Source organism: Protopterus annectens, chromosome 8.part0 (genome assembly GCF_019279795.1).
Source record: "Protopterus annectens isolate FY-2018-M chromosome 8.part0, PAN1.0, whole genome shotgun sequence".
In the NCBI taxonomy this organism is placed as follows: Eukaryota; Metazoa; Chordata; order Ceratodontiformes; family Protopteridae; genus Protopterus; species Protopterus annectens.
In genome coordinates this window covers 1768482783-1768498649 of record NC_056741.1, presented here as the reverse complement: position 1 = coordinate 1768498649, position 15867 = coordinate 1768482783, and the positions used below count along the sequence as shown (strand labels likewise).

General features: G+C 38.2%; 1 protein-coding gene across 1 annotated transcript in view; it reads left to right on the top strand.

Annotated features, from left to right (window-relative positions):
• The first annotated feature begins 560 nt into the window (after positions 1-560).
• LOC122808561 (cytochrome P450 2D17-like) overlaps positions 561-15867 on the top strand; it is a 418436-nt gene continuing 403129 nt past the window's right edge. Inside the window, exons 1-2 of the mRNA XM_044079517.1 lie at positions 561-564; positions 999-1159. Coding sequence (XP_043935452.1) covers positions 561-564; positions 999-1159 — 165 coding nt within the window. The remainder of the gene's footprint in view (positions 565-998; positions 1160-15867) is intronic.

The window sequence follows — 15867 nt, the reverse complement described above, 5'->3', positions numbered from 1 at the left end:
TGCTTCTTTGCTACAAAATTTTTGTTTAACATCTGGTCATTGTTTTTCACCTGAACCACTACTGTTTGCCATATCCTATTTCCACATTTTTCATTTGTCCTGGAGGACTAACACAGTATCCCATCAGGTTTGGTTTGCCACACCTGCGGTTTCCACATTCCAGGTGAGTATTTGATGTTTAGTTTTGTACATATATATATATATATATATATATATATATATATATATATATATATATATGTGTGTGTGTGTGTGTGTGTGTGTGTGTGTGTGTGTGTGTGTGTGTGTGTGTGTGTGTGTGTGTGTGTGTGTGCGTGTCTGTCTGTATGTGTGCATGTGTGTGTTTACTTTGGCAAGTTATTTTCATATGTGCTTCTGTCATTGATCTTTGTGGCTCGTGCTTTGCAGCTAATACATGTATGTTGTTTTATTGCCTCTTGAGTTTTGAATCACTACTGCAAACATCTCAGGATGGATTTGTTTGGTGTTTTGTGTTCATGGGATTATAGTCAGTCATGTACCAGCCACCTCTATAAATAGACTATTACATGTAGTAAGTAATGGGTTTGTTGTAAGTTTTCATGCTAGTTTGGCAATCCATTTATGTTGTTCTCCTCTTTCATTTGTATATGTCATCTGTTTTGCATGGTCATTAAAAATTCCTTAAGTTCTCATGACATTCCTTATTATTGTTCATGAATCATGCATGTTATTCAGTGAAAATGATTCACATTCAAATGGGTGCACACCTACATACCATGTTTATGATTCCTTCTGTTGTTATACTTTTTCTTTTATGTTTTTCTTTAATGGAAGTGTAGATTTGGGAGAGTTGTTTTATGTGAGCTAAAGCACTTTATGGTTGTGCATGCATCCATATTTTATCTCAACTGCTTCTGCATTTTACATACAGGAATTCATTGTTTTTGGACATCATGACCTGGAGTTCCTCTGTATAGTTTATTTTTCCTCACGTTGTAATGTATTTTTCCCTACAGACACCCCATTTAACCCAAGTGAACTTATTAAGAGAGCTGTATCCAATGTCACATGTTCTGTTTTGTTTGGGCACCGAAATGAGTATGAAGACAACTCCTTTGGAAACATCCTTCACCTCACTGATGTCAATTTCAAGTTAACTTGTGGATTTTGGGGAGAGGTAATGATGCGTGATTTTTTTTCTGTGTTCTGTGTGTAGCAACCACTGAACTATTTACTTGTAACTATTAACAAGAATTCAGGCAAGCATAGGTAAAATACAATCAGATCGGTATACCAAGACAAAAAGTAAAGCATTACCTTTCACTTGCGTATTCAGGCAGTGGTCAGGCACTGTAGTATATTGGTACATCTGTGCTACAGCTATGGTTGCCACGTGATTCCTATCAGAATTTTGTAGCCTAAATCTTGGGACTGCAGACACTTTGAAAGAAAACATTTGATTACAACAAAGAAAGGAATTTCAAACATCACTTTTAACATCTTTAAAGCATTTTTTCAAGGGGCTTTCACTCTACTGCACCCCATAATAATGGGAAGCTGTACCCACCACCTCTGTTACTTATAGATTCTAACCCCAAGAACACTATTAGAGCAGGGTAAATACTCTAAGGTACCACAAGCTTAGATTTAGTGGGTACCCTCTGCCACCTTTTCAGATTCCCAAAATTGGACATTTTTACAGAAATATGATTGTTTGGGGGGCAAGCTACACCCTCAACACCTGCATAGTACTTATTCTCTGTTTGTCTCTTCTGGGAAACTGTAATTGTTTCTATTTTTAATAAAGTACCAAAGTATTTGAGTTGTGGTATTAAATTTTTTTTCAATATTTAGATGATGGTAATAAATTACTTTTTCTCTTAAAATATCTAGACATTTGTCACTGTTCATGTTTTTTTTTTTCCTTGCAGGATACCACTGCCTAAGTCAGGGCTCTCATGTAAAATAAGGGGGAGAGATGGAAGCCACAGAAGAAGCATACTATACTATGTTAGCATTTAATAGTTAGTACTGGAGGAAAAAGTTCCTGCCACCCAGTGCAGAGATAGAAACAGACTGGAAAACTGCCACAGTGATGAAGTGATAATGTATTGTATTCTCCTGTACTACTTCAGGGAAACATATCATACTGCCACCTACAGGAGTAGTGAAACAACACATCCTTCATCATTTACTTCACTAATGAAGGTGTGTGTATGATGATTTTTATTAAAGCTTCAAATCAAGATTACAGTCTAAGGAGAAGTGACATCAAGGCACCCAACAGAAAGAAGTTATTCCCATGTGCATTGTTACTGTAAGCTTTAATTAGGCAGGGGTATCAGAGATTCCCCATGGCTATGATTAGAAGCCTGTGGCTTTAGAACTAGGAAATCCAGGGGGTTAACAAAGACTTGAGTATAGGTTGCATAAACATGTAGAATACATACTGTACCCAGTAAAATATTTTTACGGAATAAGATTATATTTTATAATTAACAAAATGATGAGCTAGATATTTGCAGCTCCATTGTGCAGATGGATAAATTACTTACTGTGACCCAGATCACCCATGCTCATTTAGTGGCATGGACACAGAATGGGCTGTGTAATCAGGTTCCACAGATGAAGGAAACGGCACATACATACTCCATTTGTCAATTGCTTAATTTTAGTATCTACTTTCCCTTACCTGGGACTATGGTTCCTTGCACTGACTCTTTAGACTTCTCAATCTGTTGCATTCGATCACAGTTTATTCTTCTTTCTTTTTCATCTCCCTTTACTCTCTTCAGTTCAGGGGTATTTATTTACTTGTTTACTTGTCTATTTGCTTATTCATTCATTCATTCATTCACTTATTAGTTTGTATACTTATTTATTTCTGTTGAATATGTTAGTCTCACTAGGCATGAGGCCAATTTTCAGGAGAGACATGAGGTAGTATTTATCCAGACAGAAGAAAGTTTGGATGAGCATTTTGAATTTATTTATAAAAATTGAGCATTCATTTATTTTTATGCAATATTTTTTTCTTTGACTGCAGTTATTTTTTCAGGTTAATACAAAATAATTTATGTAATTGCTGCAAGATTATAATGCATCTTAAAAATTATTATGTATAAAAAATATCAGAATTTTGAAACTGAAATAAAATGTTAAAGTAATTCTACTCTTTGTTTACTGAGAGTAAAAGAAATGTGTTGCATAAATTCTGAGAAGGGAATGCAAGCAAAAGCAATTCAAACTAATTAAGAAAATTGAGTTAATAGTCCACATGAAGCAATCTTAGAAATAAACACAAAGTAAGCAGTACTAGTGGTGCAACTGGTAACACAATCACCTTTGGTTCAGAAAATAGTGGGTTTTATTCCCACACCAGCTAGGTGGATTGCTGACAGTGTAGAGCAGCCTAGCAGAGGTGCTGGACTCGTGCATCTGTCTTCTCTCTGCTTGAGATGCTAGCAGCTCATGTGGATTTTAAAGATACAACAACACATATTGGAAAGAGTAGGGGTCCTTTGTTTAACACAACATTAAAAAACATTATTTACATATTTATAGGCACATATACACACATTTCTATTTCTTGCTATTTATCATTTTTCTTATAACGTCCTCATTATTATTCTTCCATTGTTGACCTTCACTCCCTCTTTCACAACCAAAATCTGATTTTTGCAAAATATATGCCAAATTCCATTTCCCGTTAAAGAAAATGTAATTCAATATTTCATTCCAAATAACCTGTATTATATAAAATAAAGTATCTACCCTTCTCACATATTCTTTTTTCTATCCATACATAATCATATTCATACCTATATTGTTTATGTCATTAATATTCTGAAGGAAAATTCTTCACATAGCTTTTTCCAGAGTCTCACCACTCTTTTACATTTCAAATAAATAAATAAATACATAAAAAATGCCTTTGTTCCCTCTTCCTCCCCACAAAATAAATACACTCTTTCAAGTTTCTTTTTGTATAGCATATTCCCCTTTACTGGCAATTTATTTATTACTGGACTCCAAAGGAAACCCCGACACTTTACTCTCTTGGTTATCCACATTTTCCTTACTTTCATGACTATAATCACATCTTCTGGTAAATTTTCCCATGTATTTACATATTTATATGGTTCCATCACATTATTATACCACAGCATTATCTCTCTGTATATCACCAGTTTTTACTTTCCATGCTAACATGTTTTCTTGATAATTCATAATTTCTTCATTTACATATTCTTTTTTCTATTTTTCTTATTCTCATAATCTCCCAGCATTTTTGTACTTATGTTATTTTCACTGGTAAATACCCATTGTCTTCCTTTACCCACTTTAATACTCTATATCATTTTAAAAAAGCAGAATAAACAGCTGGTTTCATTAACCCAAATCTCTCTTCATCTTCACTCACAACACAACTCTTTTCACTGGGTTTAATCATAAACCCCATATGAAAGAAAACAATAGTTGTACAATTTCCTTTTCATATTTTATTTGGAGCTTATAAATATTTGACTTATCTAGTATTTTACCTACTAATACCAAATTCATCAGACAATTGTTTTTCCTGAATGGTAATCTATATCCACAGAAGACATGTTTGTTTCATTGCTTTTATTAACACCCCATTACATCATAACCATAAGATTTTTACCATTTCATTTTCCTAGCAAGGACACTTCATTCAATATAATTCCTAAAATGTTTACCTCATTACCCAAAGCCTTACTTTATCTTTATTCACTTTCATTCCAATTTCCTTTAAATATCCATTCAAACAAACCAACACTTCCCTCATCCATATTTTGTTCTTAGCAACTAGAACTACATAATTTGCAGATGTCATAACTACCAGTATCACTACCTCCTTTTGTATAACATATCTAGCAGCTTTCATTGTATAATTTACTTCACTCACTGTCACATTCATCACCAATGCAAACAATGTTCCAGTCATGGGACACCCTTGTTTCATATCACACTTCATGCATATTTCTTTAGTCAGCTACCCTTTGACTTACACTCTCACTCTATTATTCTGATATGCTGACGTATACACTCTCCTAATTCTATTACCTATTGGATATTTCTCCATATTATTCCACAAAGTATCATGTCCTACTGTATCTAATGTCTTGCTAATATCACATACCATAAGTTTCACATCCTCCCTTTAACTTCTACCATCATCCAAAAGTTCTCTCACAACCAGTAATAATTCTTAACATCCCTGCCCATTTATACTATATATACTTTCTTCCTTAATATCCTTCATCCTTCCTTACATTCTCCGCTGTATTATTCTCATAAAAATCTATGTATAATCTGTGTATTTAGAATGATGGGTCTGCAATGTTTTATTATTTCATTCTTCTCATCTTTCTTCCACATAAATTTTAATATCCCACTTCATAACTCTTCATAAACAAAACCTTCCTTCAACCATTCATAGGTGTTTACTAGGCTAATGACCACAAGGGCTTTTTTAAGCCTAGCCATGCATCCCAAATATCTGACAAGTTCTGATGCCCTTGAGAAGTGTAAGCATGGGTTTGGGAGTTGAACCATTTGCAGGTTACCTGTTTGCATTAGAGATATAGGTGCCAAATCAGAGATGAATTTCTGGTTTCCCATCCAATTGTCCAAGTTGCACTTGAATTGGTTAGGGAGGAATTTTGCTTCATAGGTTCATAGGCCGGTACTAAGCTATCTGCCCGAGGGCATTTATAAGCCTAGCCAGAGTGTGTCAGCTTTCACCGCCCCATTGATTAATTAACTGATCCTCTGTCAAGCAGAGCCAATGAAGTGATCCCAGGGGTGTATTTTCTGTTATCCATCCACTCGTCAAGGTTTCTCTTGAAGAGTGTTAGTGAGGGGCTCTGCCTAATGTAGTTTGGAATTTTGTTCCAAAGCATGGGGAGTCTCTGTGACAGGAATCTATCCCTCCAGCATGTTCTATTTATTGTTGTACTGAGGTTTAGCTCACTAGAGCATTTGGCTCGCAGTGACTTGGATTTCTTTAAGTGGAGCATGTCCATCAATTCTGAGTTGGACAAGGCTTTGTAAGTCAGGTAGAGATCACCTATGAGTAAGCGATATGCCACTGAGTACAGCCGGAGTTTTCCCAGTCGAGCTGCATAGGACATATGTTTGAGGCCAGTAATCCTCTTGGTGAGGTACTTTTGTGGTCTCTCCAGCTGTTGAAAGTGTCTTGTGAGGTACATCCCAAATGAGGCATTGTACTCTATGAAGGGTCTGATGAGTGATGAGAGGGGCACTATAACCTCTTTATTTCTAGATGCGAACCCTTTAGTAATTAGATGCGCCACACAGAAGGATTTCCTAACTACTTTGGCAATATGATTGTCAAAGGAAAGATTACTATCTACCTGGGTCCCCAGATCTCTTATTACCTCTTCTGTATTAAGGGGGCTGCCACCTATGTGGTAATTCGTCAGTGTTTTGTTTTTCCCAAACAGGATGACTATGCATTTTTTGGCATTTAGCTTGAGGCCATGACTTTGACACCAGGTGTCCGTCTCAGTAAGGCCTTTTTGGAGGATGTCCGTGTCAGCTGGAGAGTCATTTATGGCTCCCAGTTTGCAGTCTTCGGCGAACTTGGTTAGCCATAGTCCTCATGTGTTTGCCTGTACTTCTGAGAAGTATATGCCGAACATTAGGGGTCCCAGGACCGAGCCTTATGGGACGCCACTTGTGACTGGTTTAGAGTCGGACCTGGAGCCCACTATTGTTACCATGTGAGTTGTGTCTGTAAGCCAGTTGGCAATCCATTTTGTGACGTAGGGGTTTATGTTCAGGCTGGTGAGTTTTTCTGTAATATTCGAGTGGGGAATGGTGTTGAAAGCCTTGGCAAGGTCAAGGTAGGCTGTGTGAGCAACCTTTCCCTTGTCTATGGCCTTGGTGACTGTCTTGAAGAAGTCAACCAGGTTTAGTAGGCATGATCTGCCCTTGACAAAGCCGAACAGGATCAGGTCAAGAGTTTGGAGGTTCCCAATGTCTTTGTAAATGAGTTCCATGATGATGCGTTCCATAGCCTTGCAGACCAGGCTAGTCAGGCTTATGGGGTGATAGTTACCAGGGTCAGTCATGGCCCCTCCTTTGTGTAGTGGAATAACCGTTACTGTGCTCCATTCTATGGGCACATAACCTGTGGAGATGCTGAGGTTGAACAGTGTGTTTAGGTGGGGGGGTTAATTTGTTCTGTAGTTCATGCAAGTCGCAGCCTGGGACACCATCTGGCCCCATTGTCACTGTGTTTTTGGCTTTTGAAAGGGCTATTTTCACCTGTGCTTCTGTGATTTCTGGGACACTACACTTTTCCAGTATTGTTGTGGGCCCTTTTGGGGGTGAAGTTTGCAATGACTCTATCTGCCAGGATGTTGGCAATATCAGTAGGTTCAGAGTATTTTGTGCTATTTTGCACTAGTTCAGTGCATATCTGCAAGTTGCCACTTATATTCTTAACATAGCTAAAGAAGGCTTTGTGGTTATCTTTTGAATCCTTGGCTATTTTTCTTTCGAAGTTAGCCTTGGATGATTTTATGAGGGACCTTAGTTTCTTACTGATACTGATCAGGGATGTCTTTACTTCTTGAAATTTGCTTTTTTTCTGAAGTAGTTTCCTCCTTCTATTGTATAGCCTGTTTATGACAGGGATCCACCAGACTTGTTTCCTTCTCTTAGAGGAGTGAGCCTTTGTTTTGCTAGGGATGGCATGATCCATGCATCCTTGTAGGTGCTCATAGAGTGCATTTGTAAAGGTTTCTGCATATTGGGCAGCATTATCCTTTAGTGTGGGGGCTGTGAAACTTACAGCCTCTGTCTTAAGTAAGGTGAAGTTTGCTTTAGAAAAGTTTTTTTACTGTGGTTTCCTTAGTTGGAGGTGGTGGTGGGGTCTGGACATCCAGAGTGATTAGTTTATGGTCTGATCTAACCAGTGTCGGGTTGACCTCCGATGTGGAACACCTGTCGCCCATGTTTGTGATGACCAGGTCCAATATGTTTTCACCTCTGGTAGGGGAGTTTACCAGCTGATCCAGGGCATTTGAGTTGATGAATTCCAGGAACCGCTGGGCCTGGGAGTTTGTACTCGTGTAGTTTTCCTAGTTAATGGTAGGGTAATTGAAATTGCCCAGTATCAAGGTGTTCGGTAGGACCTTCATGTTTTCCAGTGTCTCCAGAAAGGTGGAGTTGTGGTCCTGGGTCATGGAGGGTGATCTGTAGCAGGCCACAGTTTGCATTGCAGATTTGTCTGATGTTAGTTGCACATGGATGATCTCAGAGGTATAATGCTGCGCCACTAACCTGGAGGTGTAAGTATCCTTGATGAATATCGATACACCCCCTCCTTTTGTGTTTCGGATCCGTGATCTGTGGCCAAAACGTGTGGTACGAGTTGTAGCCCGGTAGTGCTGGGGTGCTCTCTGGAGCCTTGAACCAGGTTTCAGTTACTGCACAGATGCCGATGTTCTCCATACTGAGGAGTGCTTTGAGCATGTGCATGCTGAGATTTAAACTCCTGGCTTTGAGTAGCATAACCCTCAGTTTTTTGTTAATTGTGCTGTTTATCGAGGTGAGTTTTACTTTTGAGCCTTGCCTAAGAAAGGCACTATGGGGGCAGCAAGAATCTTGGCCAGTATTTGAAAGCCTAGGGGTGACAGGTGCAAGCTGTCTCTTGTGAAGCAACACGGCTTGTCGAACATGTCATCCCAGGCTGACAGACACTGGATCCCCTTTGAATGACACCAGAAGCTTAGCCAATTGTTAAAATTGATCATTTTTTCTTTATACTGAGGTATCATTCTTGGTGAAGGCAGAATGCTACTCAGGGTCAGGGTCATACCAGCCTGGGCTATATGATCAGAGAGCTCTTCCATGTCTCTTTTCATGTAGTCCAAGGAGGTACGTCTCAGGTCTATCACACCAACATGAACAATGACAAAGTCATATTTGTACTTGTTTTGGAATGACCTGAGTGCTTGTGTTAAGTGGCAGATTCTGGCTCCCGACAGGCAACTAACAGTAACCTTCTGCTTGTCCAGCCTACTGAGTGGGACATCAGTGTGCCTGACTATAGAGTCACCTATTACTAGTGTGTTAGGTATGTTATTTTGCCTTAAGGGCTGTGATTGTGCGGCACACTGATTTTGTGTTTTATGTGCTGTCTGGTTTGTGACGGGAGGTGCAGGTTGTTTGGGTGTCTGCTTTGGAGGTCTCTGATGCTTTTGCAGGCTTTTATTTAGAGCCTCTGAGTATGATTTTGTGTATTTATGTGCATTCTTTGCCAGTGCTGGTTTAGTAGGTCTATGTGTGGCTGGAGGTGTGGTGCAAGTGTTAACCTTCTCCTCTTGACTGTCTGTTCCAGTCTTGGATGGAGACTGCTTAGCCTCCAGTTTGGCTCTATAATTGAATCTCTTGCATATGTTATTGTTTTGTGGTAGGAGGAGAGGGTTGTCTGTGTACATGAGGCAGTTGTAATATTGCCTCAGTATACCCAGATTCACCAGCTGGAATGGTGAGTACACCTGAAATTGCCCTTTGATCATGCCTGAATAGTAGGGTGAGCTGCTTAGTCACTCGGTTGGTGAGGGGTGAATAAAGAGCCTGCTGGACAATCAAATGTCAGGGTATATTAGTGCTTGCTATTAGGTCTGAGCAAGTGCTGGGCTGTAGGATGTTTTTTGAGTGCTTAGGTTGAGAGTTAGACTAGTTTCAAGGGAAAACTGAAGAGGAGACTTAGAGCCAGGAATAATTTAACCCTAGCTAACTGGCACTGCCTGGCATGCAAAACTGTGCAAATGTGGTTTTTATAGCAGGGAAATGAAAAAGGTAGAAATAAGCCGAAAATGGCCAATAAACTACTAACTTCTGGGCTGGAACTTCTCCTCCAGGGACAGATAGGTTTCTCAAAGCTCCCCTCTCTCACAGGTGAACAGAGAAACTTCCTTCTATCCAAGTAAGGTATGAGCAACTCAGAAACTTGTAACACAGCCTTGAATTCAAACTGGACTATAATAGCTTAGAAAGGCAGGAAAAAAGGAATTTTTTGTTGTTTTTTTTTTTTTTTTTAAAGATAAGGCAAAAGCAGTAAAAAAAATACACTTAAAACAGCTTTAAATGACTACAAACGATCAGAAAAGTCTATTGCACTTTAGTGTGTAGCCTACAACAGTTAAATTCTTTAAACAAAAACAGCATTTTAAAAGTGCAGACAGTCAAATAAGTACAATATGTGAAAAAAAACAAGCTTTTAAATCACAATAAATGCTGGAAAATTGGTATTTAGGAGGAAAACAGTTAAGTACAGAAAGAAAGTACAGAAAACTGATACTTAATCACTCCAAATCATATGGATGGTAGTATGTTCCTTAGACAGGGTAATCTTTGGGATATATACCTATCTCTCAAGCAGGTCCTTTTTATATCACATAAAAGGTTTAAGTCTTTAGAACGGATAATACTGGTACTGTTTTGTGGATATGCAGAAGGTCCATCAGAGTGGGGTCTGACAATCCCCTGTATGCCAGGCATAGATGTCACCTCTAAAGCCTGTAAGAGACAGAATACAGGGATAGGGCCTCAAGGCAGTCATTTATATAAACTTTCCTGTGCTTTACTTTCTGTTCCTTTCTTACATCAGCTTGTCACTAACAAAAAAAAAAACACTTTTTATATTTGTTTTTGTGTTCAATCCACTATCCAGACCAGTTTTTATAGAAGTATTTCAGGGTTATATGAACCTTCCAGAAATTTAACACTTCCCACTCTCTAGTTTCATCCCATAATTTCTGATTTATTTATTCTTTCCATTTCCCTTCCTATTTTAATATATTCACTTTCTTCCATCCCACCCATTCATATTGTTAAATGTTCTGAAAAAACTGTCACAACTGTATCACAATCTGCTACCCACAAGCTTTCCAATAATATGACATAATCAATTCCAGATACAAGTGCTCCCTTCTATAAGTCCACTGACTTTTGTTCCACATAGCTAATTTACCACATTGTATCACTTCCTGGTTTTTTTTTACATCTTTCCCTTTCTCTTTTATGTCTTCCCCTTAAATCACAATTAACGTTCTCTGTGACTATAATTTTCATGTTAATCACCACAGTCTAATATTTGATGAAACATATTCTCTCTTCTATTGCTAGTTATATATGCGAATCATGTCATATAATTCTATAAACATGTTCTCGCTACCTCACATCAACAACAGTTAACCTTCCCATCTTTACCCATGTTACATCTAGTATTTTTATCAGTTTTTATACAGCACAGCAACTCCAGAACAGCTTTCCCTTACTAAGTTCTACATTATATTTCCAACCCACAATTTTTCTGATTGTAATCTTTCCTCAAGAGTCAGGAATCATACCACTTTTAACAGAATAACATTCATATCACATTTACTAAACCATTCCAGCATCCATATCCTTCTTACAGTGTTAATAATACTATTCACATTTACAAAAAGTACTCTAAAATTGTTGCTTTTTCCTCTTTTTACATTGAAGGGAAATATATGCCCTATTGAATATTTTCCCTGGGTTTATTTACAAATGATTTATCCCCAAAATCAGATTTTTCACAGGCTAGAACTTCAAAAATTATTAGTGACAATACATTCTCCTGACTTCTCATCCTGCATGCAGTCTCTTTCCCCCCACCTACATTTTTTTTCTTTTTTTCTAGAGTTTCTTCTTTACCTAGTTCACCCTCTCCTCCAGCCTCTTGTTGTCCTTCCCTATGTATATTTTCTTCTCTTTTCCCTTCTTTTTAGTTGTTTATTGTTTTCTTTTGGCGATTTATCCAGAAATCTCCTTTTTTTACACAACCTGCATTCAACTACACACCTTTTTGCTGTATGCCCTTTTTCCCCACACCGTATCTCTCAGAGGATGCTGCTAAGTTAATCATGTTCCATATTCAAGTGCGACTTAGCTCTATGGATGGGAAATGGAACATTTATCCATGGGTCCCCTCAACTTATCTATAGTATGATCCCAGTTTATGGTTCCAGTGCTCTTAGGGGTCATATATAATTACTGATTACGGGATGGGCAAGGCTAATCTATAACCAAACAAGATAGGTTATTTCAAGCACAACAAGGGAAACTGGCCAGGCTTAAAATGGACCAGAAGAGCAGCTAGCCTACTACTTACCTATGAACCTATAAACCTATTAGCATGACTTAGGCTGGCCATCAAATCTTAATGTCCTTCTATGACCAGCCACAAAAATAACACTTGCCAAGTGTTTCACCATGCTTTTTTAACATTTCAGAACAGCACACAGCTTCCACCCTTCATTCCATAAGCTCCTCTCATCTCTAACTTCACAATGTTGTCAACAAGTTTCATACAAACCCTTCATACAATTTTTAACCTCTTCTTCATTTAGTTCATTAGCTGTAAACTTCAAAGTAACATTTTTTTAACATTTAAGTTACTAACAGAAAACAAATAATTAATAACCAAATTCCACAAGAGCTGAGTGAATACCCAAACACCAAAAATTTAAAATTCACTAAAAATGCACAAAGGTCTTCCTTTGTGCATTTTGAGTGAATTTATGATTTTTAGAAAACAACTAATTGTTCTACCAATAAATGTCCTTGTTACACAGTTCTAGAATTTTTACCATCTTTCCCTTGTTTTTAAATGTGAAGTCACAAAATGTCTCTGTTCCTATATGTATAAAAGGCTAAGTTTCTTGAGCTTTAAAGTTAAGAACAATTGCCAGATTGTCCCATACATAACACCTGTCTATTACAGTGCCATTTTTATTGTTCCCATTCTTACGGCCGGTCTTCTCTTCTTTTTAAAAACAGTTTTACTTACAGTTTGTCACTGCTTTCATTTTTTGCCTGCTGTCACTGCTGCATGTTTTAGGTACTGCATTATTCTGCCAGAAAATCAGACACCTTCTCCCTTTGTTCCTGCTTTCCACTTATTTCCAGTAACTTCTGCATCAGTTTTAACTGTTGCATTGTCTATTGCCACATCCCCAGGTTCCTTCTCCATATTTCCATCCTCAGTGGTTCTATAAAAGCTACCTGCTATCTCAACCCATGAAACAGTGTAACTGCCACCTGAATCACCCTGCTCAATTATTTTATTTATTCATTTATTTATTTGACATTTGTTTACCAGGAAAATGTATCTGGGATAATATCCTATTTTCAGTGGAGCCCCAGAGAGAAAAGCTCTACAATGATATAATATAACTACAGTTAAATAAAGTTATTACAAAGCCTAATACATAAGAATGACATATTAAGAAAGTAAAAATCCAGCTTCAGCTCATACAGTGTGAACCTATACATACATACATACAAACATACATACATAATGCAAATATTTGGATAGCTAATAACAAGCTGAAAAGAACATTGTCAGTAGACAGAGTATTCACATGTTGCATTTTATGGAGATGATGTTAAACACACTGAGTACACTCTCAGAAACAGATATGGTTAGATAGTACAACCTACTCAAAATGTATTTGATCTTTATTTAATAGATTTTACTAATTCTTTTTCTCTGAACATTGACAAAGTATGCTGGTGGTGGAAAAGGGGAGGGACTAGTTCCTTCAGGAAAAACTAGTTCAGCAGTATTTTCAACAGAACATCATCTGGAAGGCCTCCTGATGCCAGTTCTGTTATCTGCACCACTTCAACAGATTCACTTACCTCTTTCTCCACTGAGATAGCTAACCACTGCTCCCTTGTATAATTCACAGCTCAAGAATTTTTATCTGCATTCTGATAGTACATATTAAACACATTTTTCTCCAAATTCAAAATTTCCACCTTCAACTTCTACGTAGCTTTTTGGTCCTCACCCATTCTGCTGCTTCCCTTAGGCCCCTCTTTTGCTGCTGCAGGAGTCCTCTGGCATCATCTAGCAGCTCCAAAGAGTATGCTCTGTCAAAATTTCCATTAGTAGTATAAATATTACCTTGAGTCAATCCTGAAAAGAGGCCACTAAGCTAGAGGAACTAGCCTGGTCAACAAATAATTAATAAATAAATATTTCTAAAGAAACAATGGTTATCAGTAAGTAATGTCTTTTGGCTTTTCCTGGTTAGGAGTCGCCACAGTGGAACTCTGGTCCGCTAATGACTGGCAGTGGATTTTTACAGTGCCAAGTTGCCAGTCCGATACCCAACCTTCAAGGAAGGCACACCCATTCACGCACGCACCTACCTGCATGTCCTTAACGTCACTTGACAATGGTTATCAGTATCATGTGGAAAATAGATTATCCAATAATTTGTTGCTTGGGATGCTGAGTGAAGAACAGCTTGATGATTCTACAGTAGCCTTTCAAAACAGGTTAGTGGGAAATGTGGTGAGCACTGGCATGTTCAGAAGTGCAGTCCTTTAGCAGTACTGAGCAATCAGAAGCTTCAGATCTGTCATATGAAGAGATCCAAAGTCTGACAAATGGACAGCTATGCCCAGAGATTCTACAATGCTATTTGCATTAAGTGAGCAATGTTATTAGATAAACAGCCTTACAAGACCTGGAACAAGTAGTTCTTACTGAGTTTTACTGTAATAGCACTTGACTGGTAATTTTTCAGTAATCTAGCTAATACTTGCTTTGCTTTGTACTTTAGTAAAAGTAGAGAAAGAACCTAACTATTTCTTGAACATTAGAAATGTTTAGGGTGCCATCCTGCTACAGGTGTAGCAAGTGTAGTGAAATAGCACATCTTTCATCAACTTGCTACTGGCGAGTGTGTGTGTGTGTGTGTGTGTGTGTGTGTGTGTGTGTGTGTGTGTGTGTGTGTGTGTGTGTGTGTGTGTGTGTGTGTGTGTGTGTGTGTCTTTCGGCTTATCCTGGTTAGAGGTCGTTATAGCGGAACTCCAGTTCGCTAATGTTTGGTAGTGGATTTTTACGTGCCGAGTTACCAGCCGTGACACACAACCTTCAACGAAGGCACACCCATTCACGCATGCCTCCAAACAGAAGATGCTCTAGCTGAGAATCAAATGTGACAACGTCTTGCTGGGAGGCGACAACGCTACCACAGCACCACTACCCCGGGTTGCTACTGGCGAGTGTACTGGACTGAATATTTTTAGCTTTTCTGTGTTGCTCTGAATATTTTTAGCTTTTCTGTGTTGCTGTAAATTGCCCAAATTTACACTAAGCTACTAGTAGCACAGCTATATTTAGCTATCCACTGTACTGACCCAGTATCTTGCATCATATTATTGTCTACAACACCTAGCCTCTCTGAATCACAACTGGTTAGTGTGATTAACAATGTCTGCAGTGTGGACAGCTGCTCACAACTGCGCAATGAGCCACAATATGCACAGCAGGTCTGTATCGCAGCATCCAACAGTCCACTGCTGATCTACTTTATCATAATTAGCTGTCAGTTGCTCTACAATGAAAAACATAAATATATCCAAATAAATTTTAGGTAAGTTTTTTCAAATACATAAGGTCAAACTATAATGAACCAGTAATTAGTCTCCCAGAGAGGGAGAAGCATTCTTTGGGGATACTGCTCCGTGTTCACACTTGCCTTTTGTCTGCTCATGTATTTTGCAAGTACTGGCAATGTTCTGCACTATAGGTTTCTGAGATCTTCCATTTTAAAGTTGCATATGAACAAACTACCACTAAAAGTTGGTGTAGCCATAATTGGAAACATAGCTCTATGTCCTGTAGAGGCTTGTGAACTAATGTATGTGTTACCTCTGTATTAATGCTGTTGCACCCTGTGCGCAACTTGCTTTTACTGAATAATTTTTTGAAATCTGAGCTGGGGAAGAATCATTCATATTAGAGCAGCAGATATAATGTTGGGGCAATTTTAAGTG